Source organism: Chaetodon auriga, chromosome 11 (genome assembly GCF_051107435.1).
Source record: "Chaetodon auriga isolate fChaAug3 chromosome 11, fChaAug3.hap1, whole genome shotgun sequence".
In the NCBI taxonomy this organism is placed as follows: Eukaryota; Metazoa; Chordata; class Actinopteri; order Chaetodontiformes; family Chaetodontidae; genus Chaetodon; species Chaetodon auriga.
Window position 1 is genome coordinate 8,934,482 of NC_135084.1, and position 19,530 is coordinate 8,954,011.

Below are 19,530 nucleotides of genomic sequence, written 5' to 3' on the forward strand. Positions count from 1 at the left end.
TCGAAGCAACTGGCTCCTTCTGCTGCCATTCACACTTGTGGCTTTAAGGGGAGGGGCTTGGTAAAGTGACACCAGGCAGCAGAGAGATGTTCAGTTGCTCCCTACAGCAGCTTTAAATCTCAGTTTAAGATGCACATGAATGAGCAGGAGTTTGTGATATCACAACTGCTTTGGAGCCAATCATAATCCAGTGTGATATGAAAATTTGACACACCGGGAATGGACGGTTCAGTAAAACAGCTTCTGTCTTGTTGCAGAACTTTTCAAATGAATAATATTTGCATATTCATAAATTGGATTTTTCAGTGAGGAAGTAAGAGCAGATGCAATTTTATGAATTTTTAATTGGGTTATTGAACTTTTGTGGAAAAAACAAATTAGACACAAATTATTATTCCAAGCTGAGTGCTTTGTACGTCTTAAAATGAGTCAGGAGGGGATCTTTGACTGTGTTTCTCCTGCCGTCCGGGGAGCCACAGTTCAGTTCATTTCAGTTTGCTATGGAAATTGAAATGGGAGAGAAACACACTTGTTATAAATTATCCACTCAACTGGAAATTAGTTTCCTCTCTTTTTTTGTCAGTTGCATTATCACTCAGGGTTATTTAATTAATTAATATCAAGCATTGTTTTGTGAAGCCTTCAAGGCAATGCTTTACAGTAATGTTCAGCTAAGAGGCTCGACATGTGATGTAATATGAGTCGGCTGCTTTACAGCACTGCTTTCACATTTATACTGAGTTGCCATTGCTTGAAATAAAAACCCACAGGATAGACAATGGAAAAATATTCTGAACAGGATCAAATTAATTTGGCAGTTTCTTGCATTGAAGAGGTTGCTGCAGCTGCCAAGTCTCAGATATCTTGCCTTCCCAATTGCACTTGAACGCATCGATCTGGAGGAGGTGCCTGAATAGTGATTGTTTGCAATTGCATTAACACACAAAGATAACCAACACAACAGAATGGTGTTTAATGTTCACAGTGATGCATTATCTTTGTCAAGCAAGATTCAAATATATGCAAAGTTGTTTCTAAATCATACCGATGTGAATTAACACAAATAGCTGCTTGGAATGAAAAAAAAAAAAATCTTATTATTTTACAAAAAGAAAAAAACAGTGGTATGCTTTGGAGAATGGACACTAAATGTAGTACATGATGTATGAGTGATGGTCTTTCAAGGCACAATCTGCAATCAAGTTTCAATTATGTCAATGCTACGAGTGATTGAATGATTAAATCTCAAGTTGGTGGTCGTCGTTCACTAGTTTGTTGACGTCAGAGGAATATCTGTCGCCACACAAAACCTCAAGATGCAGATATATACTGTGAGTGCTTGTATCAGCATCGGCCAAGACCTAAAAAAAGATATTTCCGCACAGGGGCCCCAACTAATGTGTTTGTGAAGACGATCAATAGACTCCACCGTCTAAATGTTCCCATGAAAGCAAACCCTGTGTAACATCACTGAGCCGTGTATTTATTGGTGAAATGCAAAGAAGGAAACAGAGAAAAGAGAGAAAAGAGGCGGTGGGTACCTTTGGTATAGCCGAGGATCATATGGTTCATGGTGATTTAAAGCTTTATTGGCTTAGATTTCAATACAACAAATGGCAGTGTGGGTTTTCATTTATAAAACAGTTCTTTCAAATACAGTTGTTCCTCACATTAGGTGTTTTCTCTATTTGTTGTTTACTATATGTTGGATACGGCATTAAAATATATTAAGATTTGTACTTCCAATACATGTAAAGGGAACGTGTCTGGCCATGTTTATGAGAGCCTGAGAAGAGAGACATTTTCTTTTTGTCAGGGTCAGATGAATGTTTGGCATGTGCAGTAGGCAGGGGAGGGATACTGATGATGTGTAGGTGCTTGGATGATTCATTTCCATGTAGATCCAGTAAAACAGTTGATGGGTCAGCTGACTGCTTTCCCAGTGGCTTTTTTTTTCTTTCTTTTTTTTTTTTATTCAAAGACTCACTGAGCCGATTCTTGCAAACTTTGGACTAAAACTGTTTCAGCCCAAGCGGAGGAAAGCTGACACATGTTCAAGCTACGAGCATGGACATTTCGTAATGGCGCCATGAGGTTCTACTGTACTTACAAAGTTCCACAGGAATCAACAGCAACAAATAGTAGGAAGAAACAAGCAAGAAAGAAAGAAAAGCAGTTCCACTCAAAGCAAAGCAAGAAGTAAAACGAGCGCAGTCAAACCAAATAACATGACCCTATTTATCATCCATCCTCATTCTTTGTCATTTTTGAACATGGAAGAGATTCCCATTCCTTGTTTCCTGTGCAAGTCTAACTGGACAAATCATTCAGCTCACAGTCTGAGGAAGCATCAGAGCAAAAAGAGTCCATTTCACGGCTTCCTTGATTATGTCAGGATAAAACAAAAAAAAACAGAAGAAAAGGAAATAAACCAAAAACCTACATCTAGATTACAGTTGTCGTGTGCTATCTGGATGAATGTACAGTATGCGCATGCTGCTCTGAGTGCTAGAAGAGCTTGGCCTTCTTTTTCATGTCGTTGCGTTTCCACAGGGGAAGCCTGTCAAACTCCTGGATCTCCATTCCAAAGATGTCAAAGAACGTTTCAGGTGCTAAGTGGCGCTAGAATTGAGAACAAAGGTGGAGAAAACAAAGGAGGGGAGGGTAGGAGGGGAGGGGGGGGGTGTTCGTGGTTAGCACCAAAGCCATAAAAAGGGTCACTGCAAAAATGACAAGAAGCAATGGATACTGCACATTCCTCGCTACAGTTGTATTTGTGTAACATGTCATTTACACAAAGTAGAGAAATCCAGTATCAACTGTGGACAGGCAGGTGGAAAACTGATACCTCCAGTCTGGTTCTGTCCACATCCCTGGGCAGTTTAGCTCTCCCTCTACTGGTTATCATGAGCATTTCATAGGGATACACCTTCAGAAGGAGACACTCATCAGTGAACAGGTCAAACCCACAAGCTGGAGTTAAGCTTCAAAAACTTGCAAACAAACTTTTCATCAAACAAAACTAGCAAATTTGGATATTTTTTTGTAGTTCTGACTGTGACAGAGGGAACACTGGGTGGGAGAACAGGTATGTGACAGGAGGCCGACTGGGAGTGAGAGCTGTTATTGAGGTTGTTGGGGAAATGCAGGGTGCTATGGTGTGCACACTTTTTTTTTTTTTGTTTTTCATTTTCTTTTTTTGGTGTATAAACGTGCAGTACATTAGGTAAGGGCAAAAACATGAAAACAGAGTTATGTAACAGGCTGTATTTTTAGAGAACTTTAATGCAAACTAAAAAAAAGAACTAACACCAGTAATGTGGGCCAAGTAAATCCACATGGGGATGATTGTCCTGGAAAACTGAGGTGCTTCTACTTTTCTAAATAACATCTACAAGAAGAGACTGGCAAATGATAATTGTTAATTTAGCTGAAATGCTCAGTAATAAGCAACTAGAAGTTCTTTGAAGCCTCTGACCAACTCATATCCACACAGTAATGTACAATCTCTTATATACTACGCAGTATATAGTGATATGAGTTGTTTGGATGACAAGTCTGGGCGTTGGATTCTCCACTGTATGCCGCATACAGTATCCAGCCACTTTAAGTCAAAGCTATGTGCAGATGAGCATGGAGAAGCCAGCATGCTAAGCGCCAGAGTGACTCGGCAGCTCCTGAAGCGGCATGCTAAATCAGGAACCCGGCTAATGTGAGTCTTTCACCTCCAGTAAAAATCTCTTTTAGTTCCCTATTTCTTCCACCAATGTCCCCCACACTAAGAGGGTAAATGACTTCATTTCATCCTCCTCTTTTGGGCTGGTCTCTTTGGTCTTTGTTGGGTGGACTATCTCTGAATAAGTTGCTAAAAGTCTCTTTGTTTACATGTTAAAATGCACTTAAATAAGTGAACAGTGTAGAAATTTCGGAACATATTTCAGTGTAGATTACAATGCTGTCATCAGTACAAAAAGAAGAAGATACTTGCTTTTGGTTCCAACATATTAGGCATAGATACTCCCCTGTCCATCCTTGCAAGTGCTGCACGGCCATCCTTAATGTGCTAAAGAATAGAACATACACAAATGTAATATAGTGGAAGGGGACTGCAGGGTTAATGGCAATGGATATGTCCACTAATGACAGTGGGCACAGTTTTCACTGGATGGAGCAAGTAGCTTGGATACGTTTGAGTATCTTCATTAGTATTCAAGATGGGCAGTCGTTTACATGTTCTCTGAATGTCGCTGTAGGTTTTTTCTTCTATGGTGAATGTATTTAAATGTGACATTTAGCTTGAGTCATAACATTGGTAAACAACACACAAAACAAGACATGAGGCGATGATTGTACATTGCACTTATAGGACACCGGTTCAGCTACTGGGCAGTGCATGTTTGGGCATTTGAAACCACTGCACCACATGCCCTGTAGTTGACATTAATCCAACAATGATGCAAGCATGTAGCAGGAGTGGGCGGTGTGCATTCAGGGCAAGGTGTCTCTTGCAACCCATGAGCAAGCAAATATATGATGCAAGGTGAGGAAGCATGCCATGTGAAAAAGCAGATGAGAGACATACCTGAAACTCTGCAGGACAACATGGGACAGAAAATGAGACTCACAGTTAATGGTTCTGCTGTCAGATTCCCCTGCCAGGCTACTATCTACAACACTGCTGTCCCTGACGACACATTGTGCGAATCATTATGCAAATATTTCAAAATGCACGTCCATTTATGTACACGTAGCGGGCCATTTTGGAATACTGATGCTGAATAGCTCTGGTGAAATTGCCAAGAGATTTGCTTGGTGGCCACATTTTGGTTGCAGCTCTCACCTCTGCCTCCTCCACACATGTCACCATAGCTGTTGTACTGCGTGAAATCTGTAGACTGGGGCTGCGGGAACACAGACAACAGTACATGAGCATTAACATGTGGGCATTTTGGTGCTAATTTTAGGATCAGGATATGTGCAAAATTAGTGTTTCTGGCATTGGTGCCAAGATACAAAGCTTTTAACATGCAATTTATGCTTCTTGGTGATTATATTTTTGTTAGTATGTGTGAGCTCTCACCCGATGGAGCCCATTCCTCCCATAGCCAGGCAGAGAGTTCGTTTTTGTTGGAGAAGTTGGATCTGAAAAATAAATATTGTTCAAAATTATATTTGATTGTAGGTTTTAAAAGAAGTTGACCTAAAAATGCACATGTGATATACAGCACAGTGTGTGTTACAGTACACTGCTGACAGCTCAAGCGTGTATTAGCTGATGAAGCTGCTCTGTACCTGCGTCACAGTTGGTCTGTTTGGGGTCGTAGCGCTGAGCAGAGAGGCTACGCGCATGTCGCTCCCGGATCTGCTCTTTTTCCATCTCCTCCTTCAGAATGAGCTTTCCCAAACCAGACTGAATCTACACACACACATACACACAATTAATTTGCAGTATATGCACAGATAAACATCAACCATTAAGGACACACAGCGTGCATGTATGGCCTCCAGGTTTGTGATTAATGGAGACCTTGCTGAGATGTTCCTCCTGGAGCTGCTTTCTTTTCAAGGCCTCTTCCTCCTCCTCCTCTCTGGATCGTCTCCTCCCTTCTGATCCTACGGGTACCGGTTACATAAAGCATAAATATACGCACCCACAAAGACACACACAGGCACATCTTTCTGGAGGCAACCATGCTTCATGTGTACTTGTGTCGTACAACTAGATGAAATGCTTCATCCACGGTTCAGTTTTTGAGAAAGACAGAAAAATATGGCTGCTTCGTTTGGCTGTAGGGCAGTGAGGAACACAGAGTAAATGAGTAATACGTGGACGGAAGAACACAAATGTGAGACAGAGTTGACGAGACAGACAAACAGGGGACTTATTGGAATATTTGGCTACACTGACATGATGGATGTTTACACTTCATCATTCATGTCAAGATATTACTGGATGTTAAATGCACAGAACAGCACGATGAAAGACAGACAAGACAAAAGTCAGTTTGAAGTCAGTCTCAGTTATCTCTGTCCAAGTCATTTGTGCCACTATTGTGTATAGCCAATACACTCATCATGTGCAGTAAGTGAACGCAAAATGGTGACACTGATGCTACCTCAAGCAGGAAATAATATGCAATAGCAACAGAAACCAAAGCACGCTTCTACTTTGTGCAAGCAAAACTGAAAGGCAAATACTGTAACGCCTGAATAACAGCGTGAGCTCGGAGTGAAGCAGGGATGCAGTTAAGCTTTCGGGGCAGCTAGAAGGGAGAAATAAGAACAGTTAGGTTGTGGTAGGGTGTCTATTGTACTGCTAGAAGGTAGCAGTGCAAGCATGCCCATCAGGAGCCTACTGTACCTAATACAGCGAGAGAGTAGGGCCAACGGTCGCCCTCACTCCGTGAGCTGTCATCCGGAGAGGGAGCATGGGCAGCGGGGAAGGTGGCGGATCTGATGATGTCATCAGCAGACTTGCTTTGGCGTGCTATGGCAGCTGTATCTAGGTTGGTAACCATGGGAACTGATCTATCAGTGTCTGGGTGACAGTCTGAACCACAGGTAAACATCTTAGCACAATCTGATCGTCCGGCTTAAGGATCATTTAATCCTGGGTCATCCAGGTTTAAAATATATGCCGTCCGCAATGCAAAGACACTCTCTCCTAACAAGTCACTGAATACTGGATAGAGCCTCGAGTCTAATCTGACATAAATGGTGAAGAACTGACAGTGGGTAGGAGTCAGTGTGGTTTTCAGGATGTTTTTAAGGAGTCTCTAAAGCGAGACTATGCAACTTTTAAAAAAAAAAAAGAAATACAACGTTCTTCATCTTACAACACACGCCCTTGATCAGTTAAATGCGCTCAGGCATTAGGCGCTACGGCCTTACTCGGTCTGGTATGACCACTATGGTGGCTAATGTTGGCTCATGTTGGCAAACTTCAGAGACTTACCGTACTTAATCAGTTTGCTGGCTTTATCTCTCTCCTCTACTTGTGCTACTGTTACATTACATTCTAGTCACAGATAAACATTTCAGTGGTGCCCTTCCTCTTCAGTCAGGCTGCCGTTAATGCACGTAAGTCTTGGAAAGTGTCATTATCCTGTAACTGTAACAGCTGTAAAAGTTACACAGTCTCGCTTTATGGAAAGGCTGGCTGTAACATTGCTACTGTGACTTGTTAAGATGGACAAAGTGCAGTGTAAAACAAACTACAGGACAGACAGAATAGGATTGGAGACAGACTTCAAACAGTGCTCGTACACTGACACTGGGGGTGACTACATGGTTAGATGAAAAAACAGTTTCAGTTGATTCACAAAGGCACTTTCAGTAAAGACTCCATCGATAATATCATTACCAAGAGCAGTGGTTCCCAACCTTTTTGGTCTGAGGTACCCCAAAAGCCCTGTCAGATCAATGCCCACCATCATGTTCCAAATGTTTAACACTACTGATTATATAAAAGCTCATACTGTTGCAGTGATTTTTTTTTTATACGACTGAACAGTCAATATTTAGGTGTGTTTGGTCAGCAGATGTAGTACTTCCACTCCGAGTGAAGCTGGATGTTCTAACTGTTAATCTTATCTAATCTAAGATGGTTAATAAATGTAACCTTCTATTATTTAATCATATCTAACTATTTCAACACTTTATCCTTCACTTTTAGCAAAGTATATTAAGCATTTATTCACTACTCTAAGCTTGCTATTTTAACCATTTATTTACTTTTAGCTAACTATTTCAACAGCTTTCCAGTTACCCCGACAGCTATCCCTGGTTGGGAATCACTGACCTGGAGATTTACTCTGAATTAGTACACATTTTTCACTTGTTTTCTTATAGTGAAAGAGGTTAAACTATCAGAGGAGAGGTACCGTGTTGTTTGTAGATGGGTGGTTTCCTGTAGATGTTGCTCCCCTGATCTGAAAACATTCAGACATAAAGAAACGTTTACAGAGTATACAGTGCCTCTGCTATAAATATGAGAAATCTGTTCTGAACGTCTCAACACCAAGCAATGACGAAGAGGCATTACACTGAATTTCACCCTTTTTCCTGTGATACATCTGTACAGTTGTGAAAGAAGACGAGAAAAAGTAAAAGCTGATCTCAAATGGAGTATAATGATAGAGACAGAGAGAGAGTGAGAAAGAGAGGGAGAGACAGAGAGAGAGGGAGAGAGGGAAAGAAAGAAAGAAAGAAAGAAAGAAAGAAAAAGCTGGGACGAGCAGTGACAGGGTGCGCTCCAGCTCCTACCTGGGAGGTGGAAATGTTTAGGGGTCTGAGAGAGAGGCGGGGTGACCGGCCGGCTGTCAGGCCTGAGCGGGAGGGGGGAGCTCCGGCCACTCGGCGGGTCAGTGCCTCCAGTGAGAAGAACCGAGAACAGAACATAAGCAGGGACACTAAAGGGGAACCACAGTCTGAACGGTGCAACACACAGGGACCAACGGGACCGGCTGAGGTCCCTTTGAGCGAATGGGAGACATTCTGGTTGGTTTTGGTGGATGCAGTTAATGAAGCCGCATGGAAAAGATGAGAATACAAAAGTAGGATTTAATGCTTGAGAGATGTCTTATGAGTCATGAAGTATAATGTCTGCTAGTTTGTTGTATAATATGACTTCAAGGTTCAATAAGAGTTCACCATTAAGAAGTTAATACCTCCCAGCATGCAGACTTCTATTACAAACCTTACAGTTTACTAGAATCTGGAGACTCATTCTGACAAGGAAAAAAAATCATCCATCATCCAACATTCAGGGTTCTGTCAGTCGGATATTGGAGTTGGATTACTAGTATCTCTGTAAGTGCATGCAAAGGTACAAAACACAAAGAGTCTGTCAGCAACAGTGGCAGAGGCCATGTTAGACAAAGGTGAATACACGCATGCTGGTTTAGTGGCTGCATGGGTTTGACCATGGCATGGGCTTGACCATTCAGGGTGGCAGTTATACTGTAATGAGAGATGGTCATGGATCCAGAATGACAGATGGGGCATTGACAGGAGGTGGCATCCCAGGTGACGATGGAGATGATGTGTTGCCTTTAGGGGGCAGCGAAGAAGAGTGGAGTGGGGCCCTTACCTTGGCTATGGGGGAGGAAGTGGTGTCTGAAAGGGGAGGTGGGGCGGGAGTCACTATTTCTGGAGCCCACACTGTTACTGCACAGGGAGGAGCAGAGCTTCTGCATGCCTGTCAGAGCCTCTGCAGGGAGGGAGGGTGTGAGACAGGGGACAAAACCCCAGGACCAGGCAGCAGGTGTGGACAATTTTGGGAGGAGATAGAAGGTGAAAGGTGAGGGACAAAAGAAAAGGAAGATATACAGGAATCATATGTCGAAAAGGGGAAATAAAAGACACCCAAAGTGAGAGGTATTCCAGATGAACAGTCAGAAACAAGGAAAAGTATAGCACTTTAAAAGCAAACTCTTTTAATGAGAAGAATAGCAAACTCAGGAGAAATTGTGTCATTAAAGGCGCAAAATTGACTTTAAGGTTGTTATTCTGCAAGAGGAGGGATTGTCCATGACGTCAAACCAAAGCGTTACAAGAAAAAAATCAATAACATAACAACCCAAAGTCAATTTTGGTTGTTCTCCTTTAAAGCAGTGAATAGATCAGAAGAAGGGAAGTGAACTCATCCACAGTGTTTTAACACCTGCCTCTACCTGACCTCATCGATCCTCCTCATAAAAGCCCTGATATCACTGATTTCCTCACAAACAATGCAACTATACAGACGCGCTATCACACATGCATATCCACACAAAACGGTCTTCTTAAGTGCTCACCTGGCCTGTGAAAATGCTGCGGTGACCGTGACAACGTGGGGGTGTAACCATGGCGATTATAAACTGGTGATCCTATGGAGCCCTGACTGGTGGACCTTTGGAGGATGCGTTCCCTTCTGTCATAAGAGCCCTGACACACACACACATACAAACACACACACACACCGGTTATTAGACAACACATGAGGATACATCATAAACATCATTTACATCACACACAGGGGACAGTAAAGGTGACAAAATGATATGCTCACCTCACCGGGTGGGGTTGGCGACATGTTTCTTGAGGACTAGGAGGAACCAAAAAAGCCCAAATTATAACTTCATTTTTAAGACCTTCTTTGAAAACAAGACATTTTATCTAAATAATATTACACTGCTCCAGCACAGCATGGTGCTAACAGGCTTTAAATAACACCTCTCTGTCCCAGCGCTGAGAATAAACTATCTGCTGATCTTCCCCATTTTTGCAACACACGCGGTCCTTTTTTATGTGATGCACACCTCTCTCCTGTTCTTTGTCACTTAGGACCATTTATCATCATCAGCAGCACACGGTGGCCTATCTTACCTTGTCATCAGGTAAAGGGGAACGCTCCCTCCTGGCAGTGTGGAGCTGTGAGGGACGCAGAAGTTCAGTACTGCAGAAAAGCTTTTAACACAGCATGAAAAATGTCACGCTATCAGTAAAGTCTCCTTTTTGTGCATTGATGCTTCTTTTAGTGCAACTCGAGGAAAACTCAGAAAAACAGAGGATCAACTGAGGAAATTTTCTCTTAATGCACAATGCTATATGTGCATAAAGATGGCGTGCATGCAGGAAAAGGTGCATGCGATCTGTGTGTTTACCTCTCCCACACTCTCTCGTCTCTCCTCTCTCTCATCCAGGGAGGTGGTGTACAAAGGTTCATAGGTAATAAGATCAGGGCGCTCAATGTCATAAATGGCTTTGACTTTTGGAATGGCAGCTAGGTCTCTGTAATCAAGGATCTCATTGTCTACTTTTGCCTAGGGAGACAAATAAAGACAAACATGCATGCACACACAAGGGTAAATGGAGATTACTACTGTAAAAAATTCTATTACTGAACACAAAAAGGGAATTTCTGTCTGGAGAGAAGAGCTGTCTGTATTAAAACAATCCATTTAGACGTATGACTCCGTAACACTTACATAGATCGTGTGACCCGGTGAGCCAGGTATGCTTGAACCAGGTCTGGAACAAATACTCTCGGACGACGACCTCGTAGGCTGTGAGAAGAAAACACACAAGCAGCTGTTAGTCACAACAACGTGTGTCAGGCAGTCAGTCTCCCATGATACACAGACCCCGCCATCTGCACATCACCGAGATTTTTGCCCAAAACACTCCAACATTACACCGTTTGGCTTTTGTACTGTATGAGCGATGAGAGGGAACTGCAAACCCTGTACTTACGTTTCATTAATTACATGAAGTACTTTGAAATACTAACATGTCATCTCATGATTAGGTCATTCATTTGCAAATTTGCAAAGTGAATGAGTGCTTTAGCGCTGTGATTTTATGTTCTTAAGAACCTCATGCCTGTTTATGGGAAATGAACAGTTTGGATGGCAGCAGCAGGTCTGAATGTAATTAAATGAGCTTTTCACCTCATGGGTAAATGGGGATTTAGAGGAGACAAATTTCTGATACTGTGTCTGCTCCTCCAAATGTGTGTGCATCGTCTTCTCATGCACCTTTGGTATGAGCGTAGTCTAATGTGTTAAAAGACAAGACTGAATGGCTCCATGTGACACACAGAGAGGGCACTGCAGGCTGTCTCCAGCAGATGGCAACATACAGTGCAACGTGTCCTATGTATATGGTGGAACACAGGATGATGCCATCTCATAGCCAATAGCGAATACAGTACCTGCCTTTCTGTTTTTTGGAGGAATAAGAGGGACGGAGGCAATAGCTGTGGAGGAAGGGAGAGGGGGGGTTCACAGGACATCACACAGGGGTTGTGCCTCTCCAGCCCGACTCACAGTTCACACATACATCAAGGCGAACATGTCAATATGTAAATATGCACATGAACAAATATTTAAACACACACCCACATGCAAAGGCACACACACAAGCAACAACGCCTCAGTAGGCAAATGATTTAAACCGCAGTAGGTTAAGGTTTAACAGTTCAGCGAGGGGGTGGTAAAAAGCCTCTGCAGAGTCGCTTGTAACATATTCCGAATTTCTATCTTTTCCACTAAAACACTGTCATGAGACGTGAACAGAAAGGTGCTTTCAGTCAAGACAAAGTCATGGACAATGGAGTCAGTGACGTCCAAATTCCTACCCGCTCCCTGTGCCTCTCCTCTGTTCTTGTGGTGTTCTTGCAGCCAGGATGCCAGACTGTCGATCCTGAGGAGGAACATAGTGAGAAAATGTATTCAGAACAGCATACAGAAATCAGGCATATTCACACTAATGAAATGTTTGATTTATCTGCATATGTGATAAAATGTCTTCCAAAAGTGTCTCTGACATGTTCTGACACGCACAGGTTTTATTAATAAAGGCTTTTGCATATTCAGCGCATAGTGCAATTCTTCAGTTTCAGTTCAAAATGAACCAAAAGTTGTGTCACAAAGTTTAGGACGGCTCACCTTGAAGATACATCTCTTCTCCCTCTGTGAACATCTGATTGCACCTGCTGCATCTCGCACAGCTGGGGTGGTAGTGCTTATCTCCTGCCTGGAAAACACAGAGCACACAAAACAGACTTGACATCACGGGAAAATGAAGATCAATGAAGCCTGCAGAAAAGCGAGTGAAGTGGAGCTGCAACTTCCAGGAAATAAAACCCGGTGCTCTACCGGTTCCCAACTACTTCCTTTCCTCTAGCACCCACACCCCGCCGGTGTGAGGGATAGTTTCATCTGATCCTGTGTACTGGTAACCACCCTCTCTCCCTTCAAGAACAGCAACTGATGAAACTGTGAGCGACATGTTCCCCAGAAACTGCTCTGCAGGCTTTCTGTATATAAAGTGTTTCTCAGCATCGTGCAGAAACATGAAAATCAATTTATGTACTCCAGTCACATTCTCTTTCAATAAGAACCTAGAAAAATGTAAGGTTGTTGTGTCCATATGGAATAGGACCACCATGACATCTGCCTGTTTGACACAGTCAACCTGCCTTCAGACATCTGAGTGTTCCTCTTTGTGATAACCTGCACAATGCAATTCAATAAAATGAGCTGACGGCTGGAGCACCCGAATTTCCATCTACACTGATGTGGCACTTTGTATGCAGAGTGCGCCATTCTAAAGCCTGTGTGACTTTGACCGGAGGTGATAAATACCCAAATGAAACTCTGCTCTGTAGCAACCCTCAGTAACATTTTACCTGGCAAGTGGCCACTCAGAGATATGGAGCCACTGACTAATATTTGCATTTCGCATTTTACTGTATCAAAAAGTCTACAGAATGATTATAGCAGACACTTCATAGCACCTCCTACCCAATACTCTCCTCATGTCCTCTGTAAAACTGAATATCTCTCTCTCTCAGGGATAATAAAGGCACTTATGCTATACGTGTAGTATGCCATTAAATACTCTCCTGAATTCTCTCTGCTTTAAATAGCTGCATTAATTACCCCTGCTTTAATAAGCCATTCACACTGCACTCCCAGGGGAGCAGACAATATGCAAACCCACCAATGGCTACATGGTATTTGACCTGGGTCTTGGGTCAGTGATTAGACTATCAGACAGGCTGCTGTGGCTTTGGCCCCGCTGATCCATTGGCAGCAGCTCAGGGGTGAGATGCCAAGGCCTTTTCCTATTGTCATCAAGGCCTGCCTTAGTGCTGGATTACTGTAAGCCTGGCTGGCTGGCTAGCAGTGACATTTTCATACCATTAAATGACACATAGCTCAGTGTCTGATTGGATCACAGTCTGCAGAACAGACAGGCGAGCGCTTGTTCAAGAGGCCAGTGAACAGAGACAGCATCAAGGACAGATGTGTTGGTAATGTTTTACATAAACTCAGCTCAGACAAAGTTAATAACATTTAAACAAGCGTTTCATAACAGCTGCATGGCATACAGCATAAATGAATAATGATCACTTCGTAAATGTCAAATCACATCGGATGTTTTATGTAATATTTATATAATTTGCGGCAAAGCAAGCTTGTATGAGTGTGTGCAAGCATGTGTATTTAGGCAGAGTTGGAAAGACCTTAAAATCTGCTAAGAATTAATCTTTTAGTTGACTACAGTCATGTCAAGAGTCTATTTGGCTCCATGATGAAGAGATTACACTGGAGATTATCAAACTACATTTCACAATTCCAGTCCAAAGCAACATCCTCTGTCTGTATGGGAGGCAGAATCTAGATGTTCCAACCAACCCTCAAAACGTCCATGTTAAACAACTGTGAACTTATTTCTACATACAATATTCAAAGCCACGTAACAGAAACATTAATTTGAACCTTTGATATGCTTAACAAATGTATCAACTGTAATGAATAGAGCTTAAGGACTCAAATTCAAGTGAAAGCATTTGTTCCTGAATTCTTTCAAACTTACCTTAAGCAGGATTCATGTGAAATCCAGGTGCAATATCAATAGTCTGTTTACAGACGCATATTATAAATTCTACATCAGACAGCTGGCTGCACAGAGAGACATGTGCCTGTGCTGGGGAAGCAATCAGGGTGACGTTAAAGCTGAAGAATGTGATGTGAGGTGTGTCTTACCTCTAGCACCTTCCCTGTAATGAACTGATGACACGCTTCACATTGAACTCCAAAATGGATCTGGTAGTCCTTCTCACAGTAGGGGGCGCCATCCCTGAGAGGAAAGAGACAGCTCTAAACACCAAATAGTGAAATATCATATTGTGTGTGAACCTTGACTGAGTAGCCTGCAAATTACAGCAGATTTGAGCTGCTTACTTGCTGATGTACTCCCCGGTCAGCACTTTGCTGCAGGCCTTACACTTAAAGCAGCCCAGATGCCACTGTCTGTCCAACGCTAGAAGAGCCTGTCCATTCTTTATGTCTCGACCACATCCTGCACAGTCTGCAAACATCACAAATGGCATGGCTTAAAAACACATGTTGTCACTACAAAAAAGAGCAAGGAAATACCTGTAGAGTGAATTAAAGCTCGCCTGAAGGTTGGTTTCCTGTAGAAATACAGCCTTCAAAGGGCTCACAGTATTAACCGGGGGGTTGCATGCAGAGCGAGACAGCTTGTCAGTTATGACCCAAGACACTAGATGGTGATAGAGGGTAACCAACAATGTTCTGACAGCTGCCTCTTTCTATCATGCATATCTCTCTTGCTATGGCTCTAAAAGCTCCATCCATATCCAAGTAGGATCCTGAGGCTCTAAAAGTGGAAGAGGTTGGGGTCTAAAGAACAATCATCTTGTCATCTCTTCTTTAATGAATAGAGGATGAAAGCAACACAGAGCCCACTGCAACCACAGGGGATGATAACTACGTAAGGCATAACGAGGTTGCGATGATGACGTGAGGAGACTCAGCATGCCTTATTTATAGGTGACCTTGTCTAAAAGCTCTTCAAACGCCAACAGAGGGACCAGTGGGGGAGAGGGGGGGAGAGAAGAAAGAGGGAGGATGAGAGGAACTGGAAGAGGAGGGGTTTGAAGGCTGCACATTCCCTGTTCCAGAGCAAAGGAAATGCATGGCCATGCATTATTTAGCAAGGCCTGTCTTGCTGTTATTCATAAAGGAGCATGGCTGGTCGAACACTGCCGCATCTACAGAGAAGAGGGGAAAGAGGTGGAGCAGCTCCCTGAACGGAAGGACATCATTCAGAAAAGGTCCCCTCAAAGTGTCTTGTGAAACTGTTGAGTACTACCAGCTACAAACTGTTTCATACGTTTACAGATTCATAAAAGTTTGATTTCAACATTTTAGATAGTGTTCAGTTACATTTATGCTAATAATGTGTGGCAAGATGACTGATGTAGACCTTAAAATGATTCTTCACAGCACAAATATCACAGCTACATTAAATGTCCCGCATGAATCATACGTGGAAGCTCTTTTTCCATACTCTTGCTTTTCTAAAACTTTTTTTTATATTAATCCACTTGCACTTTGAGTCATACTGCAAACTTCCCAATTCTGTGTGGTGAGTAGTGTCATGTGAAGGCGATTGCCTTCCTGTGCATTAAACATGTGTGTGTGTGTGTGTGTGTGTTTAACAAACAATGGCTACTTACTGCTGGAGCCCAGGATGTCCTTTGGCCCTGGAGACATAGGCTCAACACAGTACTGACACAGGCAGTCCTTCCCGTTAAAGGTCACCCTGTCCCCAGCAGGGAACGGCCGTCTGGAAGTGGGGTGACATCAACAATCGGTCAACACGACATGAGCTGCGGCCCCGAGGTAATTGTAAGAGTTTATTAGCTGTGGCTTCCAGGCTGTCTGAAGGGGCTTAAGATGACAGGACCTGATGATGTGGATGTGTCAACACTCCCTGCCTGAGGAGGCCATTTAGTCAGATGAGGCAGACGTGATACACAGCAGGGTACTGTACACATTCTACTGGAACTAAGACCATCTTGGACTCTATCATACTATTATATTATATAATTATATAACTATTATATTAGTATTATTCCCATGATCCTAAGCAGAATTTACTTGTATTGTAAGGCTGTACACAAATGCAAGAAAGTAAAATCTATGCAACTCCACAGAGGAGCATCTGTGGAGATTCTGGTCAGAATCAATTGATATAAAGAAAACCAATGAGAACATTTGGGTCAAGTTCAGCCAGAGATACTTTTTAGGCGCAAATTCAATAAGGAAGACTGAGATGCTTTCATGTCCTGTTTCCTATTAAATCACTGTTCTTGTTATTGCTATTATTGTTGACATGTGGCACTATCCAGACCTCTTTAAATAAGAGTGTCCATGTTTTCTCTCATTTAAGGCCTATTCTGCAATGTAATTATAGTATTTCTACAATTCAACCACAGATCTCTTGGCTGATCTGTGTGTTTATCTGCTGATGTAAAAGGTGTCTGTGTGTCTTACTTGCAGATGGTGCAGACGAAGCAGGCAGGGTGGTAGGTCTTGCCCAGGGCAGTGACCACTTCCCCCTCCACAAAGTCCCCACAACCATTGCAGCGGGTGCCGTGCATGCGTTGGTAGTCCAGCGTGCACAGATACTCTCCATTCTTCATGAAGAAGCCCCCCTGGGCGAGGTCACAGCCACACACTATACGGGACACACACATTGGCACTCTGAGAGTCAGGTCATTTAGTAGCTCTGCCCATATAACACATAAAGCATCCAACCATCAAGCCGCCCAACTCCTCCACGCATCAATGGCTTTGTTGGGACTTGCTATGTCTGTGTAATCCTGAGAGGCTGACTGACTGCATGAAATGGATGCTGACTACAAAATCAGTGAAAAATAGATTTAACAGCTCTGTGCGGTACAATGTGAAGCGTAACGTAAAATCCTTTCATCAGCGGTGTTCACAGTCACAAGAAAAAAGCCCTGAACCTTCTCCCTTTGGAGGAACATTGAGGGCTCATGTGGATTAATCAGCACTACTACTGCAAGGTCTTTTCATTGTCAGTGGGGAGGTAGACTATTCAATGCAACAACAATTCTACAATTGTCTAGCTCAGGAAATGACCTTGATCGGTTCCTAAAGATAACTAGATGTAAATACTTCATGCTGCACTGTCAGTCACCAACAAGCTTCCTCCCATTCAAACATAACCTTGTCATCTACACAAACATGAAAGACTGGCAAAGGAAGAAATACTACTTCGGGAACAACTGAGAGTTGGTGATATCTCAATGTTGGCGTGATGTTGTTACTGAGTTTTACTGCTGATCATATGAAAGACTGACTGTATCAGATGAAATATGGTACTCCAAAATTGGAATGTGGAATACCACAATGGCTTTCATTGCTGTGATATCTCAGGGTGGCTACAGATTAGTGGCTTTTCACTTTCTGGCTGACCCAGAGTGAAATTTAAAGCAATGTTAGCAGCTCTTTGTGGCTGTACTAAGGCACAGCAATGCTTTGAGCTAAATGTTGATGCCAGCATGCTAACAAGCTGACAATGACAGTGCTAACAGGTTGATGTTCAGCAGGTCTAATGTTTACCATGTTCACCAGTGTAGTTTAGCATGTTAGCATACATGAACATTTGCTAATTAGCAGTAAACATAAAGTACCGCTGAGGCTGAATGTCATTTTGTATTTGGGCATAAAACAAAGTACTGGACAAATTAAAATGTGGACCTAATAGTAGTGAGAAAGGGAGTAATACTCAAGACATGTTGCGCACAAACATCAACCTCATGGTGGCGCTAGAGGAAAAGTCAGGGGATCAAAAAAGTTATTAAGATTCACCATCTAGGCACCATGAATATCGTTAGCAAATTTCCTGACAATCAAGACTCAAGGATCAAAGGATGCTTTCTTTCCATCCTCTGTGAAGTTGAGAAGAACTTGCCATGGGAATTTTGTCCTTTTAAGTTTCCTGAGCAGAGATCTGAGCTTCACAGAGAAACTCAGCCCCAATGAAGTAGACAGGGGTGTGTCTTTGCCTCCTTCTTTTTTCTAAAATCAACAATCAGCTCCTTGGTCTTGCTGACGCTGAGCAGTGGTTTGTTCTCTGTGCACCACTCTCTCATCGCTGTTTGAGATCCGGCCAATGACGACGGTGTCACCCGTAAACTTAAAGACTCTAAAGGCCAAGAATGTCAACCTCATGGCAGCGCTACAAGAAAAGTGACGGGATCATCAAAGTCACATGGACTCATCTTCTGGGGATCTTAAATATCTGTATAGGATTTCATGGCAATCCACCTAAATCCATCTAATCATCCTATATTTGAAGAGTAAATTGCATAAAGTTCACATATGGTGTGATCACAATTCAGACCTAAGGCCTGGGAAACCTGGGAATGTAATAGGCTTTTGGAAATGCCGCAGCTAACAGGGAAAATATTTTGATGTTTGAGATGACTGCACCTAATCATTCTTATGCAATGAGCCACGCTAAATCCTGGGGATGAATGGGAGCGAGTGAGGGAGAGAATCACATTTAATTGCATTAAGGCTCAGGGGTGATGAGATTAGCTCGTAATCTGAGTTGAGAGAAAACCAGCCATGGAGATTTGATGGCCTTTGACTGTGATGTCCACCTAACTCAGATTTTCAATAGATGCATGCCATTACATAAAATGCCTTTTTGGAAACTTCAGAGGGTCAATTAATGAAATTGAAATGAAAACAAATTCAGGGAATCTGAAAGGTTTTGCTTTGACATATTTCACAGAATGAGATGAACACATGCAAAGAGCGGCTGCCAAGGAATAGTATCTATTAATCTTTGAGTGTCAATAAGCTCAGTCAACCTGCCATGACTGGGTTTTTTATTGCAAGTCCTGCTACAGGTTGCAGACTGACAGCGCATATAAATCTAAAGCAAGGATTAGGACAGTGTGTCTTTTGGCTATCAAAGCTGCCTCTGTGTCTTCTTTGACAAGTGTTAACTCCTGCATACACACACACACACACACACACACACACACACACAAACACACGCAGACAGACACTTTTAGTACTATCGTCTGTCTAAAGGCATGTACATCCACTTGTAACGGACAGAATTAGGTACTAATCTCAGTGTTTGCTGGTGTTATTCTGGGCCTTTGGTGAACTAAGCGAACTCTAT

The 19,530-nt window shown here is 42.6% G+C and overlaps 1 protein-coding gene across 20 annotated transcripts in view; it reads right to left on the minus strand.

Moving 5' to 3' along the window:
* Positions 1–1,559: 1,559 nt before the first annotated feature.
* LOC143328221 (actin-binding LIM protein 1-like) overlaps positions 1,560–19,530 on the minus strand; it is a 38,137-nt gene continuing 20,166 nt past the window's right edge. For 4 of the 20 annotated variants that reach the window (XM_076743249.1, XM_076743246.1, XM_076743244.1 and 1 more), the window contains exons 3-22: positions 16,857–17,040; positions 16,037–16,146; positions 14,736–14,862; positions 14,538–14,631; positions 12,432–12,519; positions 12,122–12,186; positions 11,696–11,740; positions 10,971–11,048; positions 10,647–10,805; positions 10,369–10,413; positions 10,052–10,087; positions 9,798–9,927; positions 9,092–9,211; positions 8,266–8,370; positions 7,884–7,931; positions 5,528–5,613; positions 5,293–5,416; positions 5,081–5,142; positions 4,841–4,901; positions 4,231–4,590 (exon numbers count right to left, since the gene is read on the minus strand). In XM_076743249.1, the coding sequence (XP_076599364.1) occupies positions 4,376–4,590; positions 4,841–4,901; positions 5,081–5,142; positions 5,293–5,416; positions 5,528–5,613; positions 7,884–7,931; positions 8,266–8,370; positions 9,092–9,211; positions 9,798–9,927; positions 10,052–10,087; positions 10,369–10,413; positions 10,647–10,805; positions 10,971–11,048; positions 11,696–11,740; positions 12,122–12,186; positions 12,432–12,519; positions 14,538–14,631; positions 14,736–14,862; positions 16,037–16,146; positions 16,857–17,040 (1,982 nt within the window). In that variant the 3' untranslated portion in view covers positions 4,231–4,375. Of the gene's footprint in view, positions 2,623–2,848; positions 2,945–3,201; positions 4,591–4,840; positions 4,902–5,080; positions 5,143–5,292; positions 5,417–5,527; positions 5,614–6,361; positions 6,503–7,883; positions 7,932–8,265; positions 8,371–9,091; positions 9,212–9,797; positions 9,928–10,051; positions 10,088–10,368; positions 10,414–10,646; positions 10,806–10,970; positions 11,049–11,695; positions 11,741–12,121; positions 12,187–12,431; positions 12,520–14,537; positions 14,632–14,735; positions 14,863–16,036; positions 16,147–16,856; positions 17,041–19,530 lie in introns of those variants that run through there. The other 16 variants (XR_013077796.1, XR_013077794.1, XR_013077798.1 and 13 more) reach the window with 10 other exon arrangements.